We start from the raw sequence: 26523 nt of genomic DNA on the forward strand, positions 1-26523 counted from the left end.
GTTACTTCAGCTCATAGGGTCAGTGAGCTTCAGGCCCTAGTAGTGGATGCACCTTATTCTAAGTTTCATCACAACAGAGTAGTCCTCCGCATTCACCCTAAGTTCCTGCTGAAGGTGGTGTCAGAGTTCCATTTGAACCAGTCAGTTGTCTTGCCAACATTTTTTTCCCCGTCCTCATGCCACCCTGGCGAAAGCAGTTGCACACCTTGGACTGCAAGAGAGCATTGGCCTTTTACGTGGAGCGGGCGAAGCCCTTTCGTCAGTCTGCCCCAGGTTATTTGTTGCTTTTGATCCCAACAGGAGGGGAGTCGCACATTGGGAAACGCCAACTCCAATTGGCTAGCAAACTGCTCATCCCTTCACTTATGCCCAAGCTGGGCTAACTCTGGAGGGCCATGTCACGGCTCAGAATTCAGAGCCAAGGCTGCGTCGGTGGCTCACTTAAAGTCAGCCTCCATTGAAGAAATTGTAAGCTGCACGTGGTCTTCAGTCCACACATCCACATCACACTAATGCCTTGAGCAAGATACCCGGCGCGACAATCGGTTTGGGCAGTCGGTGCTGCAGAATCTGCTTGGGGTTTAGAATCCAACTCCACCCACCTAGGCCCATTTTATTCTGTTCCAGGCTGCACTCTCAGCTAGCTGTATATAGTTTCAGGTTAAATCTACATTATGTCCTCGCTGTTGCGAGGCCCAATTCACCAATGTTTATTGTTTTGGGTGAGCCTGGATGCTAGGGATACCCCAGTTGTGAGAACAACTCAGCCTGCTTGTCCTCGGAAAAAGCAAAGATACTTACCTGTAGCAGGTATTCTCCGAGGACAGCAGGCTGATTATTCTCACAATCTCACCCATCTCCCATGCGAGCTGCACGTGCGCCAGAAGGCTCTAGCAAAGTTTTTCTTTTTGCAATGGCAAATGCCGGTTCCCAGGCTGACGCAGACGTCGGCCCAGTTGTGAGAATAATCAGTCTGCTGTCCTCGGAGAATACCTGCTACAGGTAAGTATCTTCGCTATCTTGCTGTACACTGAAAACATCCGCTATAGGTAGGTAACTTGATTTTCTCTGGGAAAATGGAGAAGCTAATGTACAATACCCACTTTGCAGTTTAGGCAGCCTATAGAAAATTACCCTACCTACCTCAGAAAGATGTTAGATTTTGGTGTTTCATGTACTGCTTTTCCCTTTAGATGCTCAAGTTAGGAACGTCATAGTGTATTGCAAAATATTTACTCCATTTTTATTGGGGTAAAATTTGGGGTGGGGGGGGGGGGGGAGGAAGCACCTAACATGGCACGATATTATGCATGGTAGGATGGATTAAATTACCTAACTATACTTGACCAGTGACTGAGAGGGTGGTGAGAGTATCCCAAAGTACTAGCCAAAAGTCTTTTCCTTTCTAGATGATGTAATGCTGTTTTTGAAGATGTATGATCCGAAAACTAGAAGTTTGAATTACTGTGGGCATATCTATACGCCTATATCTTGTAAAATACGTAAGTCTCTACATTTTTATTGAATTTTCTTCCTTAAATATGTAGCATATATTCACTAAAATACATTATATTCTCATTATTTTCTCTAAAGGTGACTTGTTACCAGTTATGTGTGAGAGAGCAGGATTTCCGCAAGGAACTAACCTTATCCTCTATGAGGTTTGGCTTTGTTATACTTCCTAAAATTGTTAGCCTATTATGCAAGTAATATATTTTTGTGACCCAATAGTGTTTTACTAAATGCATGCATACTGTACAATACCTTTTGCGAATCTTCAGTGACATACTGATCATTACCTTTACAGACTTTCCTCTGTTGCCCAAATTATCTGTTACTTTTAGCAATTGAGTGATTTTATGGCTAGGAAACTTTTCATTGCCTGTTTCTTTAGATTATTGCTTATGAGCATTACTGAAGCCTTTAATCTGTAGTGGGGGGTTTAGATAGCTGTTGGAAAGGAGAAATAACCTAATGGTTGAAGGAGAAAGCTGAGAATCAAGGAAGCCAAGGTTCAAATCCCCTGACACACTGACGATGGGCAAATAATTTCACCCTTCATTGCCTCAAATACAAACTTAGGGCTAGATTTACTAATGCATGTTAATGCTTTATTGTAATGCATGTTTAATGCAAACCCGGTTATTGTTAATGTGGTTTATTTACTAATTAAGTGCATATCTCTCCTTAATGTATGATTTTGTGCATTCCTCCTCATCCTGCTAGACCTCCAGGTTTATGCCACCCTGCCAGCAGATGAGAATGAGTGCAGCTTGTCAGGTGACATCACTTCTGTAAGGAGTGGTGCAGCTCTGGAACTTGTCAGTATGGTGGTACATGCTAAACTGGTGCGGCAGGATGTCTGGTTTGGCTCCTTAAGTCTGTGTTTGCAGACTGCATGTTTTGTGCCCTTGCTCTGAGAGTTCTAGTCCATGGGACATCTCCTTAACTGAGTGGGTTTTCAGTCTGTCTCCCAGAGCATCAGCTTGCTTGCCTTTTCTCTGGTGTAGCTGGACTTGTCCTGTGGATAATCTCAGGTGGTCTCCTGGTTGAGCAGGAGCTGGTAAGAAGTCTGAGCTACATATCTCATGGGCCAGGCTGGTTTGGACTGGTTTATATTTCCCCTTCCTGTTTTCTTCCTGTGTTGTTTTGCCTTCTATCTTCTCTGGATTTTGGTTGTCAGTAGTACTTTTTATAAAATAAAGGAAATCATAGGTGTTGGTGTTTTGGAAGGAGATTTCTGTTGTAGCTGATGCCTCTTTACCAAGCACTGGTACTATGGTGCTAGGCATGGAGGGTGGGCCCTTCAGCTCAGATGAGTATCATACCCTGAGCTTATGAGATGCTGTGGAAGCTATAAGAGCCACCACCTTAGCAGTGTGGCAAGTTTCTACTAGCAGGAGTGCAGCAGAGTGCAGCCAACTTTCTCTAAGCCTTCAAGGTGGAATAGTGGGGGATCTCATTAATCTAGTTCCATAGTGCCATCTTAAGTTAAATTCATTTTGCTGCCTCCTGACCTGGCTCAGCTGTTTTCTCCCATATTGAGGCCCTTAAAGCTCATGCTTGAGAATGTGAGTACGTGGCTCCACAACAGCCACCCTATTTCACCCTCCAAGTATATCCAGCAGAATTCTTCCTGATGATGCATTTCTGGGGGAGTTCTGAGAGGAGGGGAAGTATCTCTGAGTAAGTACTTTGACTGGAGATTTGCTGACTTAAACTTGGGGTGGAAGATAATTCTATGTTAGTTGATAAAATCTGGTTGAATTTCATTAAAAAAAAAAAGAAAATATTTATTAGCTTGATTTAAATAGTCTAAAATAATTTTGCCTTAGGTTAAACTTAGTTCTTACAGCCTTAGATCACTAAAAGATAGATACTAGTTTTTATCAGGTCTAGTTTACCCACCTACCCTAGGAACATCTTACATTTATAGTCAATTATTCTATTTAAGAGGACAAGAGGGAAATTTGTCGCCACAGGGTATTTTTGTTAGCAAGTGATTCACCCTAAATAATTATTTTGCCATTCAGTGAGAAGCAAACACAAACAAACCATAAAATACACCAATTTAATCTTACGGCCCGTCATTCTAGTTTAGGTATTCCTAATCCTCTTAGTAATCTTCAATAACTAAACAACTCACCAGTACTAAGATGCAGAAAGCAGTCCAACAGTGAGATGGGTGCTGTCCAGTCATGCAGTGAATGCCACATATATACAAATGCTAGAAGCCTCTCCCAGTTGAGAGGTTTTATGTGTGTACTTGGTAAAAGATCTTTGCTGTCAGAGAACATGTCTCATTTCTTGAGGCTAGAGATCTAGAGAACTCATTTTACAGGAGATCACCACCACCTTGGTTGGCAGGAAGTGATCCTGTAGCTAGGTTCTTCCCCCTTAGGGCATGCACTATCCTCTTGCCTCATGGACATGTTTCAAGGAGCTTTTCTGCCCAGGAAGGGTTAGGACAGCCATTTTAGTTGGATATTTGATCATTAGGCATGTAGATAATGGATAGTTAGCCTCTCCATCTTGTTAAATGAAAAAATATTTTCTCCCATTTTGGATGCCTTGATTTACTTATTTAGTGTGTCCAAACAGAAATCACAGGGTGGATTGCAAATCACTTATGACATGCTGTAAAACAGACAGTACAATTACTCTTCCCACCCCAATAAAACATGCTACATACATTAAAACAATTGAACAGTAATGACCCAAGTCTTCCATACCACCATCTACATCTTTATTCTTCTGCTTTAAACAGATGGGTCTTCAGGCTTTGCTGTTCCCCCTCCCACAATACAAATTTTGGTGCAGCACTAATGCCAGTTTGTTCCATAACACAGGCACCCCAATAGAAAATGACTTCTGGAAACATTAGCTCCAGCTGAGGAATGGGGCAGGGTCATAAAAACATAAAAATTGCTGTATTGAGTCAGACAAAAGGTCCGTAAAGCTCATTATCCTGTTTACTGTAGTGGCCAGTCCAGGCCCCAAGTACATAAGTAATGCCACACTGGGAATAGACCAAGGGTCCATCGAGCCCAGCATCCTGCCACGACAGTGGCCAATCCAGGCCAAGGGCACCTGGCAAGCTTCCCAAACATACATTCTATACATGTTATTTCCGGAATTGTTGATTTTTCCCAAGTCCATTTAGTAACGGTTTATGGACTTGTCCTTTAGGAAACCGTCTAACCCCCTTTTAAACTCTGCCAAGCTTAACCGCCTTCACCACATTCTCCGGCAACGAATTCGAGTTTAATTATGCATTGGGTGAAGAAAAATTTTCTCCAATTTGTTTTAAATTTACTACACTGTAGTTTCATCGCATGCCCCATAGTCCTAGTATTTTTGGAAAGCGTGAACAGACGCTTCACATCCACCTGTTCCACTCATTATTTAGTATATCACCTCTGTCATGGCTCCCCTCAGCCGTCTCTTCTCCAAGCTGAAAAAGCCCTAGCCTCCTTAGTCTTTCTTCATAGGGAAGTCATCCCATCCCCGCTATCATTTTAGTCGCCCTTCGCTGCACCTTTTCCAATACCACTATATCTTTCTTGAGATGCGGCGACCAGAACTGAACACAATACTCAAGGTGCGGTCGCACCATGGAGCGATATAACGGCATTATAACACCCTCACACCTGTTTTCCATACCTTTCCTAATAATACCCAACATTCTATTCGCTCTCCGAGCCGCAGCAGCACACTGAGCAGAAGGTTTCAGTGTATTATTGACGACGACACCCAGATTCCTTTCTTGGTCTGTAACTCCTAACGTGGAACCTTGCATGACGTAGCTATAATTCGGGTTCTTTTTTCCCACATGCATCACCTTGCACTTGCTCACATTAAACGTCATCTGCCATTTACCTGTCAGAGAAAAGCAATGGCTCTTCCAAGTTCTACCTTAGTATAGTTTTATGAACTTATCCTCCAAGAATTTGTCCACTTTTTTTTTTAACTCATTCCACACTGCTGCCCTGCAGTGGCAAAAAGAAGTGCCTTAATCTACACTGATTTCTTGGGGTTTTATAGACCTCTGTCATATATCTCCTCAGCCATATCTGAGACTTTTCAGTTTGAAGAAACCTTTAAAGCCTTTTCTTACATGCCATTCTATCCCCTTTGATCATGTTGCTAATACCTTTCTAGTTCTGTTATATCTTTTTGAGATACTGCAGCCAAAATTGCATACAACACTCAAGGTGTGATCGTACCATGGAGTGATAAGGGTATTATTGTTTTATTCTCTATTCCTTTCCTAATAATTCCCTAACAATTGTTTCCTTTTTTTGACGATGACCACCACCACCACACTCTGAACAGAAGTTTCAACCTGTTGTCTGTGATGCCTAGATTCTTTTCCTTGATGGTGACTCCCAAAGTGGAACCTAACATCATATAGCTATAATTAAGGATGTTATTCTCTATGTGTGTATCACCTTGTACTTGTCCACATGAAATGTAATCTTCCATTTGAATGCATAGTATTTCAGTCTTATAAGGTCTGCCTGCAATTTCTCACAATCTGCATGCAGTTTAACTTATTTGAATAATTTTGTATCATCTGCATATTTGATCACTCATTGCTCCCATTTCCAGATCATTTATAAATATGTTAAAAAGTACTGGTCCTTGTACAGATCCATGTGATACTTCACTATTTGCCATTCTCCATCTATTTATTTATTAGGATTTATTTACCACCTTTTTGAAGGAATTCACTCAAGGCTGTGTACGGTAGGAATAAATTATAAGCAATAGATAATTACAACAGTAAAATATTCAAATAAGACAAAGTATGGCATAGTATACTAATAATGTCAACACAATACATAAACAATTCTAATAAATTAAGAAGGTAATCTCCTCCTACCTTTATTGTTTACTTAACAAAAACATAAAAATGAAGGAGATATAAGAACACAACTAGCGTTTTCTATGACCTATAGATCTCATAATCACTTAAAGAGGTGTTGCCTCAAAACCCCCCGGCTACGTATCAAACAAGCTCACGGGGGCTGGGCTGTTTCATCACTGGCAAACACCCCATGTATAAGGTTATTCTTTTTACATATATATATCCATTTCTTCTATCGTTAATATTTAAGAGCTATTTAGCTACTTAGCTTTTAAAGAAGTCCCGTGATGTTTATTTTTTTCTTTTCTGATTAGACGCCAAGCAAGACCATGACCTACGATGGCCAGCGTTTCGTTACATAAAAACATTTTAATAAATTGTGTAAGGTACAAGCAAAGATGGAACGTATAGATAGGGTAAGAGGAGTTAGAAAATAAGGGGACTAATTTAAATAGAATTGCACATGAGGTCAGAAAGGTGATAATTATCTCAGAAGGAGTGGATAAACATGTCCTGTTACAGTATATACAGGCCGTTTCACTCTTTGTGAGACTAACAAGTTACTTCTTCCATTAAAGCCTGATTGAAGAGCCAAGCTTTCACCTGTTTTCTGAAGTAAAGATAGTCTTGTATTAAGCACGGAGCCTTTCAGGGAGCCCATTCCAGAGTGTGGGGCTAAGTTTCTTGCAGGTATTGCATCGTGTAATGTTTTTTGGAAAGAGTATGGTTAGAGATGCTTCTTGGGGAGGACCTTTGTGTCCTTGGAGGTGTGTAGAGGGTGATCCTGTTTTTCAGGTACTCGGGGCCATTTTTTTTAAGGGCCTTGAAGATCAGAAAGATTTAAATTTAGCCATGTATTATACTGGTAGCCAGTGAAGTTTTTGCAAAAATGATGTGATGTAGTCACGTCGCTTGCAACCTTCTATTAGTCTTTCCGCAGCATTCTGAATCAATTGGAGTTGGTGCAGACCCTTTGTAGTCAGACCAATTTAGAGTGCATTACAGCAATCCAGTCTTGATGTTATCATGGCATGCACAACTGGGATAAGATTTGCCTTCTCAGTGTAAGGAGAGAGGCAGTGTAGTTGTCACAAATAGTAGAAGCGACTCTTGAAGGTTGCTTGGAATTAGGATATCAGAGTGAGTGTGAATGTAAACTGTATTCCAAGGTTCCTGACTTGTGATTTTTGAGGGGGAGTCTTACTTCCCAAAAGAGGATTTTTATGTCAGGTATGTGTCCACTTGGGTTAGGGACCCAGAGAAACTCAGTCTAGCATGATATCATGATCCACAGTGTCAAAGGTTGCTGAGAAATCTAGCAGTACTAATACTGAGGTAAATCCTCGGTTTCTGTGAAGATCATCTAATAGGGATATAAGGACCGTTTCTGTTCCATAACTGGGTCTGAATCCAGATTAACATGAATTCAGCCAGTTTCTCTCTTCCAGCCAATCACTGAGTTGAACAAAGACTGTTCCATAAGTTTTCCTAGAAATGGGATGTTGGATACTGGCCAGTAACTTTTCAAGTTTCTTCTGGTCAAAGTTGTTTTTCTTTAGCAAAGGGTGTACCACTGCCCTTTTTAATGCTGTTGGTAGTTGCCCTTTAGAAAAAGAGGAGTTCACAGTTTTTGTGGCGCCTTCTATGAGACCCATATTTGCCTGCTGCACTATCTTTGATGGGCACAGGTCGAGGGAACAGGTGGTTGGCTGAAGGTCTCTCAGGATTTTGTCAAGGCTCTTCTCTGTTATTGGGTTAAAAGTGTCCCATATGTCTGTATTAGGAGGGGACGAGTTTATGTGCTCCTGGTTAGCTGATTGGAGACAGGGTGGGATTGCCTGTAAATCCTGGTGGAGACTTTTAATTTTGTTTGCAAAGTATGCTGCAAAATCATTGCAGTTCAGTTTTGACTGGGCAGGCTGCTTCTGTTGTGGGGTTGCAGTAGGCTGTTTACTGAACAGCTGCTTGGTTGAATTGGCAGCCTGTGCAATGCATTGAGAGAAATATTATTTATTGGTTGCTGTTAAGGCTTGGTGCTACTCTGTCATGTGTTTCCTACAGTTTAGCCTGTCTTCATCCAGGCAAGATTTACGCCATCTCCTTTCCAATTTCCGTCCTTCGCGTTTAAGGATCCGAAGCGCTGGAGAAAACCAATGTGAGCATTTATGAGTGGGGCATAAGACCTTTTTTAGTGGTGACATTTTTGCAAAGGTCTTGGCTAAGTGTGTGTTCCAAATGTCAACCTGTTCTATAAGTCTTTTCATCCACGTATAGATAGTTCAAAGCCTCTAGGAAATTCCAAATGCCTAAAGAAGAGTATCACCTTTTGATCATTCTTGATATCAAGGGAATTACCTGCTTTTCCATGGAGATATTAAGGTCTCTGGTGGTGGTGAGAATGGGAGCATTTGTCTTCTCTAGATCTCCTGGAGACTTATTTCATAGTCAGGAATCAGCACCAGACGTTCCTTTCTTATTCCATCTTGAGAAAGCATTTCCAGTTCCAAGCCATAAGTACGTAAGTAATGCCATACTGGGAATAAAACCAAAGGCCCAATCAAGCCCAGCATCCTGTCCCCGAAAGCGGCCAATCCAGGTCAAGGGCACCTGGCAGCTTCCCAAATGTACAAACATCTGTACATGTTATTCCGAACTTGTGGATTTTTCCAAGTCCATTTAGTAGCGGTCTATGGACCTTGTCCTTTAGGAAACCGTTCCAAACCCTTTTTAAGCTCTGCAAGCTAACTGCCTTCACCACATTCTCCGACAACGAATTCCAGAGTTTGCTGTTGGGTGAAGAAAATTTTCTCCTATTTGTTTAAACTTTACTACCTGTAGTTTCATCGCATGCCCCTTAGTCCTACTATTTTGGAACGTGTGAACAGATGCTTCACATCCACCTGTTCCACGCCACTCATTATTTTATATGCCCTCTATCATGTCTCCCCTCAGCGTCTCTTCTCCAAGCTGAAAAGCCCTAGACCTCCTTGGTCCTTTCTTCATAGGGAAGTCGTCCATCCTGCTATCATTTCATTGCCCTTCGCTGCACGTTTTCCAATTCCACTATATCTTTTTTGAGATGCGGCAACCAGATTTGGGCTCACTGGTAGTATCAAGGACGTTTTCCAAGTTGATGATGTGGAAGTAGTATTTGTCTTTGCAAGAAGTATCATGGTTCACTATTCTGTGAAATCTAACTCTTATTCTGGCCCAGTTGGAGCAGGTAAATTGGAGGGCTACTGCCAGAGTGATTATTTTTACAGAGTCTCAGGCTGTATGATGAATTATATCTAAGAGCAATCTGGTTCTGTCACTGGAATATCTGAGAAGGTTTGCTTGACTCAGTCTACAGTCTTCAATACACATTCAAGAGTTTGGTTCTCAGCCAGCTTCCTTGGCTTGAGATTCTTTCTAACAGGGTATAGACCAGAACTACAAGGCTGGACTTTGGTTTTATTTTTTTTGCCCCAACAGTTCCAAGATCAGTAGCCTATGTCAGCATGTAGGGAAACACCAAGAGTTTGCCAGTTTGCTCTGTTACCTGTCAAGAGACAAGATGCTGGGTTCAATGACTCAGGTCTGACAAAACATTGATTACACTTAGGTCAGTATTTCCTCAATGGAGTCTCAATTTTGCGTCTCGAGAATGCTTCTTTCAAGGCCTTGAAAAACACACGTTTTGAAGTATCTTTACCTTAAGGCTGCTTTTCTGATGCCTGTTCACTTGGTATTTCATAAGGCCAGATTTTTTCTCCAGGACAAGCAGCAGGCTGCTTGTTCTCACTGATGGGTGATGTCAACGCAGCCCCAGGATCTGAAGATATTCCTAGCAACAAAGTTGCTAGCCCTTGTGTGCACATGCGCAAAGCGCGCTATGCACGACTGTCTTCTCGCACGAATGTGAGCGTGCTCCTCAGTCTCTTCTTTTCCGCGGCTCAGGACGGCGGTTTTGTGTCCCAGAGAGGCCCCACTGCGTTTTTCGCAGCTTTTCTTTACTTTTTCGCCGAGTTTCAGCGTGTTTTCGAGTTTGCTCATGTTCTATTGTTAAAAAAAAAAGTTTCCTTTATTTCTTTAGTTTTTCCCCTTAAGTTTCCTTTCTTTGTCGTGAGCAGCCATTTTGGCTGCCCATGCAGGTTTTTTTCCCTTTTTTTGGTGTCTGTTAAGGCACCATCACGAATTTTGACCTCGCCGGCGAGATTTTTCCGCCCATGTCCTCGAAGCCTACCAGCAGCTTCAAGAAGTGCACGCGGTGCAGCCGGACGATCTCGCTCACTGATAGGCACGTCTCGTGTCTTCAGTGTTTGGAGGCTGGTCATCGTCCCAATGCCTGCACACTATGTCTTCAGCTAAAAAAGAGGACCTAGGCGGCAAGATCGGCTCAGTGGAACCTGTTGTTCGGAGCCCAGTTCGGTCCTTCGACGTCGCCAGTGGTACCGAGGTCATCGCCGGTATCGATGTCGGCATTGGAGGGTGCATCGACGTCCGGAGCCCAGGTGATGGCTGGCCAGAGATCCCACGCTGGTAGCAGTGAGCAATTGAGTGGGTCTCTACCTGCCTCGAGGGCTCCTGCGGTACAGAAAACCCCCCCCCCCCCCCGGCCGCCCTTCTCGGAACTGGCCCGAGGGAGACGTGTGGATTCCACGTCCTCGTCGGTACTGGGAGGTACCGGTGACGTGCTTCGAGCGAAAGCGAGAAGCACTGTCATCGTCATGGTACTGAGAGCTCCGGGGCGCCGAGGGAATCGGCACCCGGAAAGCATAGACGCCGGGAGGACTGCTGACCCTCCATTCAGGAGGTGTCGATGTGCACTTCTCTGGACAGCCCGGTACCACCTCCGCGCTCCAGACAGATTCTGTCCTCGTCGCCAGTACCGGCCCCACAGCCTTGCTCAACGGACACTCTAGATGAGCGCCTCCGAGCCATACTTCCAGAGATTCTGGAAGGGCTGCTGCGACCATCTGCTCCGGTGCTGGTACCGTCGAGAGATGCGGCGGTTGGTTCCCCGCCCGTGGTGAGGACTGCAATGCCGGTACCGCTTGTGGCATTGGCGTCTCCTGCCACCCAAGTTGACCCCCCCCCCCGTTGACGTCACTGGAGGGAGCTTCGTTGCTGCCGGCGCGGGAGTCTTCTCGGCACCGGCATAGAGGACCTAGTTTCTCGGCGTCGAAACGGGCTCGGCTTCGGACCGAAGTTCGAGAACTGGTGTCCGATACCGAAGGTGAGGCCTCGTGGGAGGCAGAGGAAGACCCCAGATATTTCTCTGATGAGGAGTCTTGTGGTCTTTCTTCTGATTCCACTCCTTCGCCAGAGAGAAAGCTTTCTCCCCCTGAGAGTCTGTCTTTCTCGTCATTTGTCCGGGAAATGTCTACGGCCATTCCTTCCCAGTGGTTACTGAGGATGATCCCAGGGCTGAGATGTTCGAGATCCTGGACTATCCTTCGCCACCTAAGGAGTCATTCACCGTTCCCCTTCATAATGTCCTGAAGCAGCCATTGATGGCTAACTGGACGAAACCTTTAAGTAATCCCACTATTCCCAAGAAAATTGAATCCCAGTATCGGATCCACGGGGACCCAGAGTTGATGAAGACCCAGTTGCCTCATGACTCTGGAGTCGTGGATCTGGCTCTCAAGAAAGTCAACAGTACTAGGGAGTACGCCTCGGCGCCCCCGGGGCGGGAGTCTAGGACTCTGGACTCTTTTGGGAGGAAGGCCTACCATTCTGCTATGCTTGTGTCCAAGATTCAGTCCTACCAGCTCTACACGAGCATCCACATGCGGAACAATGTTAGGCAGCTGACAGACTTGGTCGATATGCTCCCATCGGAGAAGGCCAAGCCTTTTCAGGAGGTGGTCAGGGAGCTGAAGGCGTGTCGCAAATTCCTGTCCAGGGGTGTTTACGACACTTTTGATGTCGCGTCCAGGGCCGCTGCTCAAGGTATAGTGATGCGCAGACTCTCTGGCTGCGTGCCTATGACCTGGAGAATAGAGTCCAGCAGCGGATTGCGGATGCTCCTTGACGGGGGGATAACATTTTTGGTGAGCGGGTCGAACAGGTGGTAGAACAGCTCCACCAGCGGGACACCGCATTCGACAAACTCTCCCACCGGACGCCTTCAGCATCTACCTCTTCAGGTAGACGTTTTTACGGGGGTCGGAAGAATACTGCCTACGCTTACAATAAGCGCAGGTACAATCCTTCTTCCCGCCAGGCTGCTCAGGCTAAACCCCAGTGCGCTCGTTCACGTCAACAGCGTGTGCCTCAACAGGCCCCTGCAGCTCCCCAGCAAAAGCAAGGGACGGGCTTTTGACTGGCTCCAGGAGAGCATAGCCGACATAAAAATGTCCGTGCCAATCTACCAGTTGGGGGGAGGTTAAAATTTTTTCAACAAAGGTGGCCTCTTGTAACCTTTGACCGGTGGGTTCTTCAAATAGTCCGGCTGGGATACTCCCTCAATTTGATCTCTAAATTGCCCACCGGGAGCTCAGTCCTTCAGCTTCCAGCACAGGCAGGTACTTGCAGAGGAACTCTCCGCCCTTCTCAGTGCCAATGCGGTCGAGCCCGTGCCACCGGGCCAGGAAGGGCTGGGATTCTATTCCAGGTACTTCCTTGTGGAAAAGAAAACAGGGGGGTTGCGTCCCATCCTAGACCTAAGGGCCCTGAACAAATATCTGGTCCAAGAAAAGTTCAGGATGCTTTCCCTGGGCACCCTTCTTCCCATGATTCAGAAAAACGATTGGCTATGCTCTCTGGACTTAAAGGATGCTTATACTCACATCCCAATACTACCAGCTCACAGACAGTATCTTCGATTTTGTCTGGGAACACAGCATTTTCAGTACAGTGTGCTACCATTTGGTCTCGCCTCTGCGCCCAGGGTGTTCACAAAATGCCTGGCAGTTGTGGTGGCGTATCTACACAGGCTGGGAGTGCATGTGTTCCCTTATCTCGACGATTGACTAGTGAAGAACATCTCGGAGGCAGGAGCTCTACAGTCCATGCAGATGACTATTCAACTCCTGCAGCTACTAGGGTTTGTGATAAATTATCCAAAGTCCCATCTTCTTCTAATGCAAAGACTCTAATTTATAGGAGCTCTTCTGGACTCCCAGACTGCTCATGCCTACCTTCCCGAGGCGAGGACAGACAATCTTCTGTCCCTTGTTTCCCTGGTACGAGCCTCTCAGCAGATCACAGCTCAGCAGATGTTGAAATTGCTTGGCCACATGGCCTCCACAGTTCATGTGACTTCCATGGCCCATCTTCCCATGCGATCAGCTCAATGGACCCTAGCTTCCCAGTGGTTTCAAGCTGCGGGGAATCTAGAGGACGTGATCCAACTGTCCACGAGTTTTCTCACCTCCCTACATTGGTGGACAGTTCGCTCCAATTTGACCCTGGGACGTCCCTTTCAAATTCCTCAGCCGCAAAAAGTGCTGACGACGGACGCATCTCTCCGGGGGTGGGAGCTCATGTTGATGGGCTTCACACTCAAGGAAGTTGGTCCCTCCAGGAAACGAGATTTCAGATCAATCTCCTGGAGTTGCGAGGGGCCTGGAATGTGCTAAAGGCTTTCAGAAATCGGCTGTCTCACCAAATTATTCAAATTCAGACAGACAACCAGGTTGCTGTGTACTGCATCAACAAGCAGGGGGGCACCGGTTCTCGCCCCCTTTGTCAGGAAGCCATCAGGATGTGGCTTTGGGCTCGCCGTCATGGCATGTTTCTCCAAGCCACGTATCTGGCAGGCGTCAACAACAGTCTGGCCGACAGGTTGAGCAGGATAATACAACCTCACGAGTGGTCTCTCAACTCTAGAGTAGTACACAAGATCTTTCAAGCGTGGGGCACCCCCTTGGTAGATCTTTTTGCCACTCAGGTCAACCACAAGGTCCCTCAGTTCTGTTCCAGACTTCAGGCCCAAGGCAGACTAGTGTCGGATGCCTTTCTCCTTCATTGGGGGAAGGGCCTTCTATATGCGTATCCTCCCATGCCCTTGGTAGGGAAGACTTTGCTGAAACTCAAGCAGGATCATGGAACCATTATTCTGATCGCTCCCTTCTGGCTGCGTCAGATCTGGTTCCCTCTTCTTCTGGAGTTGTCCTCCGAGGAACCGTGGAGATTGTTTTCCAACCCTCATCACTCAGAACGAGGGGGCTCTTCTGCATCCCAGCCTCCAGTCCCTGGCTCTCACGGCCTGGATGTTGAGACCGTAGACTTTGCCTCCTTGGGTCTTTCTGAGGGTGTCTCCCGAGTCTTGCTTGCTTCCAGAAAAGATTCCACGAAGAGGTGTTACTCTTTCAAATGGAAGAGGTTTGCTGTCTGGAGTGACAGCAAGGCCTAGATCCTCGTTCTTGTCCTACACAGACCCCGCTTGAATACCTTCTGCACTTGTCCGAGTCTGGTCTCAAGACTAACTCTTAGCGCGATTAGTGCTTTTCATTATTGTGTAGAGGGTAAGCCTATCTTGGGACAGCCTTTAGTTCACTTCATGAGAGGTTTGCTTTTTTCAAAGCCCCCTGTCAAGCCTCCTACAATGTCATGGGATCTCAATGTCGTTCTCACCCAGCTGATGAAAGCTTCTTTTGAGCCACTGAATTCCTGCCATCTGAAGTACTTGACCTGGAAGGTCATTTTCTTGGTGGCAGTCACTTCAGCTCATAGGGTCAGTGAGCTTCAAGCCTTGGTAGCTCATGCTTCTTATACTAAATTTCATCATAACAGAGTAGTCCTCTGCACTCACCCTAAGTTCTTGCCAAAGGTGGTGTCGGAGTTCCATCTTAACCAGTGAATTGTCTTGCCAACATTCTTTCCCCGTCCTCATACCCGCCCTGCTGAACGTCAGTTGCACACATTGGACTGCAAGCGAGCATTGGCCTTCTATCTGGAGCGGACAAGCCCGTTCAGACAGTCCGCCCAAATGTTTGTTTCTTTTGATCCCAACAGAAGAGGGGAGTGTCTGTCGGGAAACACACCATCTCCAATTGGCTAGCAAATTGCATATTCTTCACTTACGCCCAAGCTGGGCTGGCTCTTGAGGGTCATGTCACGGCTCATAGCTCATAGCCATGGCAGTGTCAGTGGCCCACTTGAAGTCAGCCACTATTGAAGAGATTTGCAAGGCTGCGACGTGGTCTTCTGTCCACACATTCACATCTCATTACTGCCTACAGCAGGATACCCGATGCAACAGTCGGTTCGGGCAGTTGGTGCTGCAGAATCTGTTTGGGGTTTAGAATCCAACTGCACCCCACTAGGCCCTTTTTTATTCTGTTCCAGGCTGCACTCTCAGTTAGTTGGTTCTGGTTTTAGGTTAATCTCAGTTATGTCCTCGCCGTTGCAAGGCCCAATTGACCTCTGTTTGTTGTTTTGAGTGAGCCTGGGGGCTAGAGATACCCCATCAGTGAGAACAAGCAGCCTGTGTGTCCTCGGAGAAAGCGAAAGATACATACCTGTAGCAGGTATTCTCTGAGGACAGCAGGCTGATTGTTCTCACAAACCCGCCCGCCTCCCCTTTGGAGTTGTGTCTTCCCTTGTCTTTGCTTTTCACCTTGACTGAGGAGCACGCTCGCGTTCGGGCGGGAAGATGGTCGCGCATGCGAGGTTTGCACATGTGCATGCGAACTTTGTTGCTAGGAAGATCTTCCGATCCTGGGGCTGCCGTTGGATGTCACCCATCAGTGAGAACAATCAGCCTGCTGTCCTTGGAGAATACCTGCTACAGGTATGTATCTTTCGCTTTTTCTGTGAGTTTGTCATATTTAATCTGGTCCCTTCCTCCTTACCTTCTCAGTTGGACCAGCTGATTTGTGTTCCATCCTTTCCCAAAGAACAGTGTTTTGGTGGATACCAGGTTTTGAATTTGTTGGATATATGTTGGATGTTGCTTAAATATTTGAATCTATGGCCCTTTGAAGGTAACTAATTATGGAAGGACAATAGACTTTTCATTTTTTTTTTCTGTGGGCCCTGGAAGGGTAAGGCGGCATGTAAACTCCTCTGTCTCAGTGGATTAGAGAGTTGATTGGTTCAGAAAATATGTTGAAGGACCTTCAGGTTCCAGATGGCTTTTGGGTGTTTTTCACTAGGGATTGATTGTAAGCTCCATTGAGCAGGGACTGACTCATATGTGTTTAGCATACAGTGTTGTGTAGGTCTAGTAGTTCTATAGAAATGATTAATAATAGTTGTAGTGGTTCAGGCTTCTGGATTGAGTCAGGGCAGTCACTCTGGAGGACATATGTAAGGATGCCACTTGGTGATCCTTGAATTCCATTGTTAAGCATTACAAATTGGATGTATGGGCCAGAGAGGAGGCCTCCTTTGGGAAGGCTGGCCTAAAGACATCTTTGACGGCTGCCTGCCAGTTTGATTTTTGGTATTTCCCATGCATCTGGTTTGGTCTACAGGATGATGATGAAGGAGAAATTTATTCTTAGCTGAAAATTTCCTTTCCTTGATTCCTCCTAGACCAGACCAGTGCCCTCCTGGCAAGTGTTTTGCTGCAACGGAATCTCCCCATGACTTCAGAAAGTTTTTTTTCCAGAGGTTAGTCTTATCTGTCAAGGAGATCAGGGTGCAGCAAGGTTGGTCTCTGCACAGACTGTTGGGGGGAGGAGGGAAGTATTTCTTCATTGATTTTTGCTTTTTTTCCCATTGATTACTTTTTCCCTTTGGGGTGGAGTTGCTTTTTCTATTTCTGGCAAATTCCAGGGCGGCAACACTCCTGATATAGTAGTGATGCCAGTGGAAGAGTTGTGTTCTCTGTCTCCTGGCAGGGTGACAAAAACCCACATATTGGGACTAGTCTAGCAGGAATCGAGGAAAGAAAATTTAGGTAAGAATTAAATTTCCCTTCTAACATTTATTAACACGTTAGCATATGTAAGTCAATCAGGCTCTTAGTAATCCCTCTTGGGCAAGGAAAACTGTGCTTGAATGGAACTTGCCTTGAGCTACCATTGGAAAATAAAGCTCTGTGACAGTTTGTACTTTTATAACAGATTTGTTTTTGCCATTATGCTTTCCTCTTGTCTTTCTGACTAGCATTTTATTTTTTTTTTGTTATAGGAAGTAAAACCGAATTTAACTGAGAGAATTCAAGACTATGATGTGTCTCTTGATAAAGCACTTGATGAGCTTATGGATGGAGACATTATAGTGTTTCAGAAGTATGTGAATATTTTCAGGGGTTTTTTCTTCCTCCGGTTATAAATGTTTAAAAAGCACTTCAAAACACAATACATCTTATTTTATTAATTATTTCTCTTGTAATTTTGTGTGTTTTGTAGAGATGATCCAGAAAATGATAATAGTGAACTACCAACAGCAAAGGAATATTTCAGAGACCTGTATCATCGTGTTGATGTCATCTTCTGTGATAAGACTATTCCAAATGATCCTGGATTTGTTGTTACGTTGTCAAATAGAATGAATTACTTTCAGGTATGCCTGTTGCTGAGGTCTTTCCTCGGTGAGTTTAATTCATTGTGCTAGTAAAACTATTTCTCCAAGGACAAGCAGGACAGCATATTTTCACAGATGGGTAAGATCATCGATAGAGCCCCAGTGCAGAAAACCTCCCAACAACCTTCCAGAAGCTTTTGGAAGATCACAACACGCACATGTGCTTGCCTTCCTGCTCGCCATCACCATGCAGGACCAGACAGTTTTTTACTCATCCACAGAGCAGTGAATGAAGATATGCTCTACTGTTTCTACTCTCATGGCTTGTGTCTGTTTTCTTCAAGTTGCCTTTTTTTTCCTAGTTCCTTAGTTGTAAGTTCTGTGTAGAACTAGTAAACTCTTCTGTTGCCTTTCTTGTATTTCTTAGCATTTTTTCAGCACTTTTAAGTTTCCTTTATTTATCTGTGGCTTGTCGGCCCTCTTAGGCCTGAGCACTGTAGTTGGATAACTTCTTTTTCTCAACTGAACCATTTGATTTTGCTTTGGCTATCTTTCCCAACATGTCCCAGAAAACTTCCAGTGGTTTTTAAAAAATACCACCTCTGTACCAGGACCATAGCACTTACTAGCACTCATAATTGGTTCCTATCTTGTTTGGAGGCCCAACCATGATGGTTTTTCTTGACAGAGATTACGAGAAGAAGCATCAGGAATCGCAAGAATCAGTAAAACAGTATTTCAGCACTTAGAAGTTAGGTCTGTCGACTTTGGTATCGGAGGCATCAATCTCCATGTCCCCTGAAGTATCAACAGATTCTCTAAGGACAAGCAGGCTCACAACCTGGTCGTCATCCGCGACGGCCCAGGAGAACGGGAAAAAATTTGCACAGCAAAAACAGGTTTCCAGAACGCTCCATCGCGCGGGCCGAACACTCTGCGCATGCGCGAATGGCTTCCTGCCTGCGACGTGAGCGTGCCCTGCTCAGTTTTTTTTGGTCCGCATCTAGAGTGACATGATTTTTCTCTCGCTCTTTTTTTCGGCTCAGGAGACCCTTTTTCAGAGTTTACCGCTCCCCTGTTTTCAACTTCACCATTGTAGTTTTTTTCAAAAAAAGTAGTTTTTTCCTTATTATATTAGTTTTTCTTCACTTGTTTAAGTTTCCTTTCTTTTTCTTTGTGGCCGCCTTTAGGCTGCTCAGCCGGGTCTTTTTTCCCTTTTTTGTTGCTTTTTTATTTGGCACAATCGAGTCTTTTAATTTCGCAGCTGCTGTTTTTCCATCCATGTCATCAAGGACTCCCAGCGGCTTCAAGCATTGTACTGGCTGCAACCGGACCATCTCGGGTACCGACCTTCACGCGTGGTGTCTCCAGTGCCTTGGACCCGAGCATTTGCCAGCTGCGTGTAAGCTGTGCTCTTTAATGAAGAAACGGACCCAAGTGTCTCGGGAGGCTCAACGTGAGAAGCTCTTTGCGGCTCGGTCCGGTCCTTCGACGTTGGCACCAAGGTCGGCGGCATCAGCGTCAAGGGAAGCATCGACATAGAGAGCGCAGGTAATGGCTGCCGAACGGCCACATCGCACTGGGAGCAGCGAGGCATCGAGTGGGTCACCACCTATCTCGAGGCCTACTGCTATGCAGGCCCCCCCCCCCCTCCCCGGGACCAACCTTTATCGGACCCGGCCCCGAGGAGATGTGAGGATTCCACGTCCTCCTCTTCGGTACCGAGGAGTCTCGATGATGGGCGTCGAGCGAAGGCTAAGAAGCACCGTCATCGTTCTCCTTCCATGCACGGTACCGAGAGCTCTGGGGAGCACAGATAGTCGGTACCCGAGGTGTTGGCGCCAGGAGGACCGCTCACCCTCCATACAGGAAGTGCCAATGCATTGGTCATCTGGTAGTCTGGTACCGGCTCTCGAGCCCCCTCAGATTCTGCCACCGACTCCTGCACCGGCCCCCCAGCCTTTTCCGATGAAAGCTCTCGAGCGCATCAGGGTCCTTCTTCCAGAGCTTCTGGAAGGGTTGCTGCGTCAATCTGCTTCGGTGTCGGGGGTGCTTGCGCCTTCTGTACTGACTGCAGAAGCGGCATCTGGGCCACCTCCTGTAGTGAGGTGTCGACCGCCACCCAGGTTGATTCCCCCTCGACGTCGGTGGAGGAAGCTTCGCCGGAGTCCAGGCAGGGGTCGACTTCTCGACACCCCCCCCCCCCACGAGGTCGTCAATCCTCGACGTCGAGACAGGCTCGAGTTCGGGCAGCTCTTAAAGAGCTTTTGTCCGATACCGATGATGAGCGCCCTTGGGAAGAGGAGGAAGACCCCAGATACTTTTCGGAGGAAGAGTCTTATGGGGATCCCTCTGTTCCTACTCCACCAATTGAAAGAAGAATTTCTCCACCTGAGAGTCTTTCTTTCTCATCTTTTGTTCGGGAAATGTCTAAGGACATTCCATTCCCTATGGAGATTGTGGCTGAGCCCAGGGCCGAGATGCTCAAGGTCTTGGATTATCCTTCTCCGCCTGCTGAGGTTGCAACGGCTCCCTTGCATAATATCCTCAGGGAAGTACTTATGCAAAATTGGTTATTCCCTCTTTCTAATCCTGTGGTCCCCAAAAAATCCGAGTCCCAGTACAGAGTCCATGGAGAGCCTGTAATGGTGAAGGCCCAACTTTCTCACGATTCCATGGTGGTGGACTCTGCTCTCAGAAGAGCCAAGAGTCTTAGAGACGATGCCTCGGTGCCCCCAGGCAGAGAGTCTAGGACCTTGGAATCTTTCAGGAGGAAAGCGTATCAGGCCGCAATGCTCGCCACCAAGATCCAAACTTACCAGCTCTACACAAGCATCCACTTGTGAAACTCGGTGAGGCAACTGCCCATTTTGGTTGAAGCACTTCCTCCAGAGCTCACCAAACCTTTTCACCAGGTGGTCAGGCAGCAGAAGGCGTGTTGCAAATTCCTGGCCAGGGGGTCTTACAACACTTTTGATGTGGTATCCCGAGTAGCTGCTCAAGGTATAGTGATGCGCAGACTCTCATGGCTGCGTCTCTCTGACCTGGATCATAAGACCCAGCAACGAATGGCAGATGTTCCTTGCCAGGGGATAAACTTTTTTGAGAAAAAGTAGAGGACATGGTCGATCAGATCAAAAAGCACCATGATGCTATGGATTCTCTTGCCCGCCGGGCATCTTCTGCTACCACCTCCTCATCTAGGAGATTTTTTGGAGGGAGGAGGAGTGCTCCCTATTCCTATAATAGGCATGGGTACACTCCTGCTTCTCGGCAGCCTGTCCAGGCTCAGTTACAGCATTTCCTGTCAACAGCGTGCGCCTAAGGCCCCTAGGGCTCCCCAGCAAAAGCAAGGGATGGGCTTTTGACTGGCTCCAGTGCAACATAGCCTCAGAAAAAGTGTCCGTGCCGGACGGCTTGCCGGTCAGGGGGAGGTTGATATTTTTTCACCAAAGGTTGCCTCTTAAAACCTCCGACAGGTGGGTTCTTCAGATAGTCCAGTGAGGATACACTCTCAATGTGGAATTCAGGCCTCCAAATTGCCCACTGGGAGTTCAGTCCTTCAGCTCCCAGCACAAGCAGGTACTTGCAGAGGAACTCTCTGCCCTTCTAATGGCCAATGCCCACCACCAGGGGAAGAAGGGCTGGGATTCTATTCCAGGTACTAACTTGTGCAAAAGAAAACAGGGGGGATGCGTCCCATGCTAGACCTAAGGGACCTGAACAAGTTCCTAGTCCGAGAAAAGTTCAGGATAGTTTTCCTGGGCACCCTTCTTCCCATGATTCAGGAAAACGATTGGCTATGCTTTCTGGACTTAAAGGATGCCTATACTCACGTCTAGATACTCCCTGCTCACAGGAAGTATCTTTGATTTCGGTTGGGAACTCTGCACTTTCAGTACTGTGTACTGCCCTTTGGCCTCGCATCTGCGCCCAGGGTCTTCACAAAGTGCCTGGCAGTTGTCACAGCATTGCTATGCAGACTGGGAGTGCATGTGTTCCCTTATCTCGACGATTGGCTGGTGAAGAGCACCTCGAAGGCAGGGACTCTACAGTTCATGCGGATGACGGTTCGACTGCTAGAGCTACTGGGGTTTGTAATCAATTATCCCAAGTCCCACCTTGTCCCGGTTCAGAAATTGGAGTTCATTGGAGCTCTGTTGGACACTCGGACGTCTCGAGCTTATCTCCCTCAGGCAAGGGCAGACAATCTCCTGTCTCTAGTGTCCCTGGCTCGAGCGTCTCAACAGATCACAGCTCGGCAGATGTTGAGACTTTTAGGGCACATGGCTTCCACAGTTCGTGACTCCCACGTCACGCCTACATATGAGATCAGCTCAATGGACCCTAGCTTCCCAGTGGTGCCAGGCCACAGGGGATCTAGAGGATGTAATCCATCTCTCCACCGACTTTTGCAGTTCTTTTCAGTGGTGGATAATTCGATCCAATCTGACCTTGGGACGTCCATTCCAAATCCCTCAGCCGCAGAAAGTGCTGACGACGGATGCATCCCTCCTGCGGTGGGGAGCTCATGTAGATGGACTTCACAGTCAAGGAGCTTGGTCCTTTCAGGAAAAAGATCTTCAGATCAACCTCCTGGAATTGCCAGCGATCTGGAACGCTCTCAAGGCTTTCAGAGATAGGCTGTCCAACCAAATCATTCTAATTCAGACAGACAATCAGGTTTCTATGTATTACACCAACAAGCAGGGGGGCACCGGTTCTCGCCCTCTGTGTCAGGAAGCTGTCCGGATGTGGCTTTGGGCGCACCATCACGGCATGTTTCTCCAGGCCACGTATCCAGCAGGCGTAAGCAACAGTCTGGCCGACAGGTTGAGCAGGATCATGCAACCTCACGAGTTGTTGCTAAACATGACTGTTGTCCACAAGATCTCCGAGCGTGGGTCACCCCCTCGGTGGAACTTTTTGCCACTCGGACCAATCACAAAGTCCCTCAATTCTGTTCCAGACTTCAGGCCCACGACAGACTAGCGTCAGATGCCTTTCTCCTTCATTGGTGGACAGGCCGTCTGTATGCGTATCCTCCCATACCTCTAGTAGGGAAGGCTTATTTATTTATTACATTTGTACCCCGCGCTTTCCCACACAGAGCAGGTTCAATGCGGCTTTCATAGTAAATAAAATTACAAAGTCTTGAAGGAGAATATTACAAATTGTAGTAAACATAGTAATAGTGGGGTTTTAAGGATATGTAAATTGAACATGGAGAGGTAAACAAAGATAGAATGAGCAAAAGGAAAAGAGATTGGGAGGGGTATGGTGTAGGGAGGATGGAGAAGAAAAGAATGGGGATGAACATAAGGAGATTGGGAGACATGATCTAAGGTATAATAATTGTCAGGACAGGAGTCATGTAGGTGGGCTTAAAAAGTTAAGTTGGGTCATTAGGGTAAGCTTTCTTGAAGAGACGGGTCTTCAACATTTTTCTGAAGGGTAGATAGTCGTTGATTGTTCGAATGGATCTGGGTAGAGCGTTCCAAAGCTGGCTGCCCAAAAAGGAGAAACTGGATACATAGGAGGTTTTGTATTTAATTCCTTTGCAGTTGGGAAGGTGTAAATTGAGGTAAGTACGTGAAGACATTGATCTGTTTCTGGTTGGGAGGTCGATCAGGTTATTCATGTAGTTAGGGGATTCTCCATATATGATCTTATGAATCAGTGTGTGGACTTTAAAGTTTATTCTTTCTCTGATGGGGAGCCAATGAAGCTTCTCTCGAAGAGGTGTTGCGCTTTCAAATCTTGACTTGCCAAAGATAAGTCTGGCTGCTGTGTTTTGGATAGTCTGACGTTTTTTCAGGATAAGGGTCTTACATCCTAAGAAGACACTGTTGCAGTAGTCTGCATGTGTGAGTACTGTGGATTGCACCAGGTTCCGGAAAGTATCCAAGAGAAGATATGATTTCACTCGTTTCAGTAGCCCACATCATGTTGAACATTTTTTTTTGTGATGGATTTTGCATGGTTTTCGAATGATGGTTATCAGTCGTTACTCCAAGGAATTTTAGGTTGTCAGTTATGGAGAGTTTAACGTCTGGGGTACTGAGAGTAGTCAGGAGGAGTGGAGAGTATTAAGATGAAAGGACTAGACACTGTGTTTTCTCTTTGTTTAATTTCATCTTGAAAGCGTTAGCCCAAGAGGTTAGGGTGGTCATGCCTGTATTTATTTTATCGGAGATTTCAGATAGATTGGATTTAAAGGGGATAAATATGCTGACGTCGTCGGCGTAGATGAAGGGATTAAGGCCATGTTTGGTTAGTAACCTGGCTAGGGGAATCATCATGAGGTTGAAGAGTATCGGGGAAAGCGGCAATCCCTGCGGTACCCCACATTCTGATGACCATGGGGATGATATATTTGTAGTCCCTTTGACTTGGTAAGATCTTGTGGTAATGAAGCTTTTTATCCAGTTTATGGTATTGCCGCCGATTCCAAGTTTGTCCAGAAGTTTAGTTAGGATAGTATGATCTGCCATGTCAGAAGCGCTGGATAAGTCAAATTGTAGAAGGAGGATATGGTTTCCAATTGCTATTTCTTGTTTGAATTTGGATATTAAGGTAAGAAGGACCGTTTCAGTGCTGTGGGCAGAACGGAAGCCCGACTGCGATTCGTGAAGGATGGAGAATTTCTGAATATATTCGTTGAGTTGTGAGGTCACTCTGTTTTCCATCAGTTTTGTGTTAGAGGAATGGAGGCAGTTGGTCGGTAGTTGGTAATATCGTTTGCCGGTTTCTTTGGGTTTTTTTATATAGATGTTAGTAATATATTGCCATGTTTGGTGGGGAAGGAGCCTCGTTGGAGTAGGAAGTTTAAGTGGGTGGTGAGATCTGAAATAAAACACGTTGGGGCGCCTTTCAAAAGATAGTTGGGACGGGTCCAGTTGGCAATAGGACCTGGAGAGTTTAGAGATGGTTTTAGTGACGACTTCAGTGGTAAGGAGGGTAAAAATTAGTCCAATATCGGTTGGCCGGTACTTCATCTATTCCAGGGTCCAGTTCGTCAAGAAAGGTATCTACAGTGATATTGTCTTGAGAAATCAATTTGCGAAGCTTGATGATTTTGTCGTTAAAGTATTTAGCTAACTGTTCAGCAGAAGGACGGTTTGAAGGTGGTGATATTGGATCTGTGTTTAGGAGATTTTTTTTAAGTTGAAATTGTTTTTTTATATCTGCACCAGCCACTGTAATTTTTTGTGTATAATAGTCTCTTTTGGCACGTTTAATGGCATATTTGTAGTTCCTTTGTGATTGTTTCCATGCATTAAAGTTAAGGCTATTTTTTTATTTGCTCTGTTTTTTCAAGTTTCCTGGTTTGTGACTTTAGGTTTTTCAGTAAATCGTTGAACCACGGTGAAGGGTTACGTTTACGTAAAGTCTTGGAGTGTAGTGGTGCAATTTCGTCCAAAATCATTTTTCATCTATTATCCCATATTGTAAGGAAGAGATCTCAGTTTGGTTGTGTTGGCCGGTTATTAGCGTAGATATGTTGCCAGAAATTATTATCATCAATCCGTCCTCTGGTGAAGATCGTTGTAGGGTCATGTGATTTGGACTGGCCCCTTTGGTTAGGAAAGCTTTGTAATGGTCGGACCATGGTGTGGGAGACCAATCAATATCGGATATAATGAAGTTTTGGTCGGTGGAGAATTTATAAGAAATAACATCTAGCGAGTGACCCTTGATGTGAGTGGGTTGTGATGATAAGTAGAATGAGGTCACATAGGTAAAGAAGATCCATACATTCTCGGGTGTGGACAGACTTGGAGTCCTCTAGATGTAGGTTTAGGTGCCTAGTAAAATTACATTAGGGTTGTTGATGCACAAGTTAGATATAAACTCCATAAAGGTAGAGTGGTTGTGGATCCAGTTACAGGGGGGGTCTGTAAAGTGAAATACAAGATAGGTGATCGCATAGTGTAGGGCTGTGGAGTTTGATTGAGGCAATTTCAAGTTTGCTGAAACTCAAACAAGACCATGGAACCGTGATTCTGATTGCGCCCTTTCGGCACCGTTAGATCTGGTTCCCTCTTCTTCTGGAATTGTCCTCCAAAGAACCTGGAGATTGGATTGTTTTCTGACCCTCATCACCCAGAACGAGGGGTCACTTCTACATCCCAACCTCCAGTCTCTGGCTCTCACGGCCTGGATGTTTCCCAAGTCTTGCTTGCTTCCAGGAAAGATTCCACGAAAAAGTGTTATTCTTTCAAATGGAGGAGGTTTGCTGTCTGGTGTGACAGCAAGGCCCTAGATTTTTTTGTCTTGTCCTACACGGACCCTGCTTGAATACCTTCTACACTTATCAGAGTCTGGTCTCAAGACCAACTCCGTAAGGGTTCACCTTAGTGCAATTAGTGCTTATCATCAATGTGTAGAAGGTTAGCCTATCTCTGGACAGCCTTTAGTAGTTCATTTCATGAGAGGTTTGCTTTTGTCAAAGCCCCCAGCCAAACCTCCACCAGTGTCATGGGATCTGAATGTCGTTCTCAGCCAGCTGATGAAAGCTCCTTTTGAGCCACTGAATTCCTGCCATCTGAAGTACTTGACCTGGAAGGTCATTTTCTTGGTGGCTGTTACTTCAGTTCGTAGGGTCAGTGAGCTCCAAGCAGTGGTACTGCATGCACCTTATATCAAGTTTCATCATAATAGAGTAGTCCTCCGCATTCACCCTAAGTTCTTGCCAAAGGTGGTGTCGGAGTTCCATCTGAACCAGTCAGTTGTCTTGCCAACAT

At 45.8% G+C, this 26523-nt stretch overlaps 1 protein-coding gene across 2 annotated transcripts in view; it reads left to right on the forward strand.

Moving 5' to 3' along the window:
* Positions 1-26523, forward strand: part of USP7 (ubiquitin specific peptidase 7) — a 377898-nt gene that overhangs the window by 267556 nt on the left and 83819 nt on the right. For both annotated transcript variants that reach the window (XM_030213526.1, XM_030213525.1), the window contains exons 19-22: positions 1410-1502; positions 1594-1661; positions 17441-17541; positions 17662-17815. In XM_030213526.1, the coding sequence (XP_030069386.1) occupies positions 1410-1502; positions 1594-1661; positions 17441-17541; positions 17662-17815 (416 nt within the window). The remainder of the gene's footprint in view (positions 1-1409; positions 1503-1593; positions 1662-17440; positions 17542-17661; positions 17816-26523) is intronic.

Source organism: Microcaecilia unicolor, chromosome 8, assembly GCF_901765095.1.
Source record: "Microcaecilia unicolor chromosome 8, aMicUni1.1, whole genome shotgun sequence".
Classification (NCBI taxonomy): Eukaryota; Metazoa; Chordata; class Amphibia; order Gymnophiona; family Siphonopidae; genus Microcaecilia; species Microcaecilia unicolor.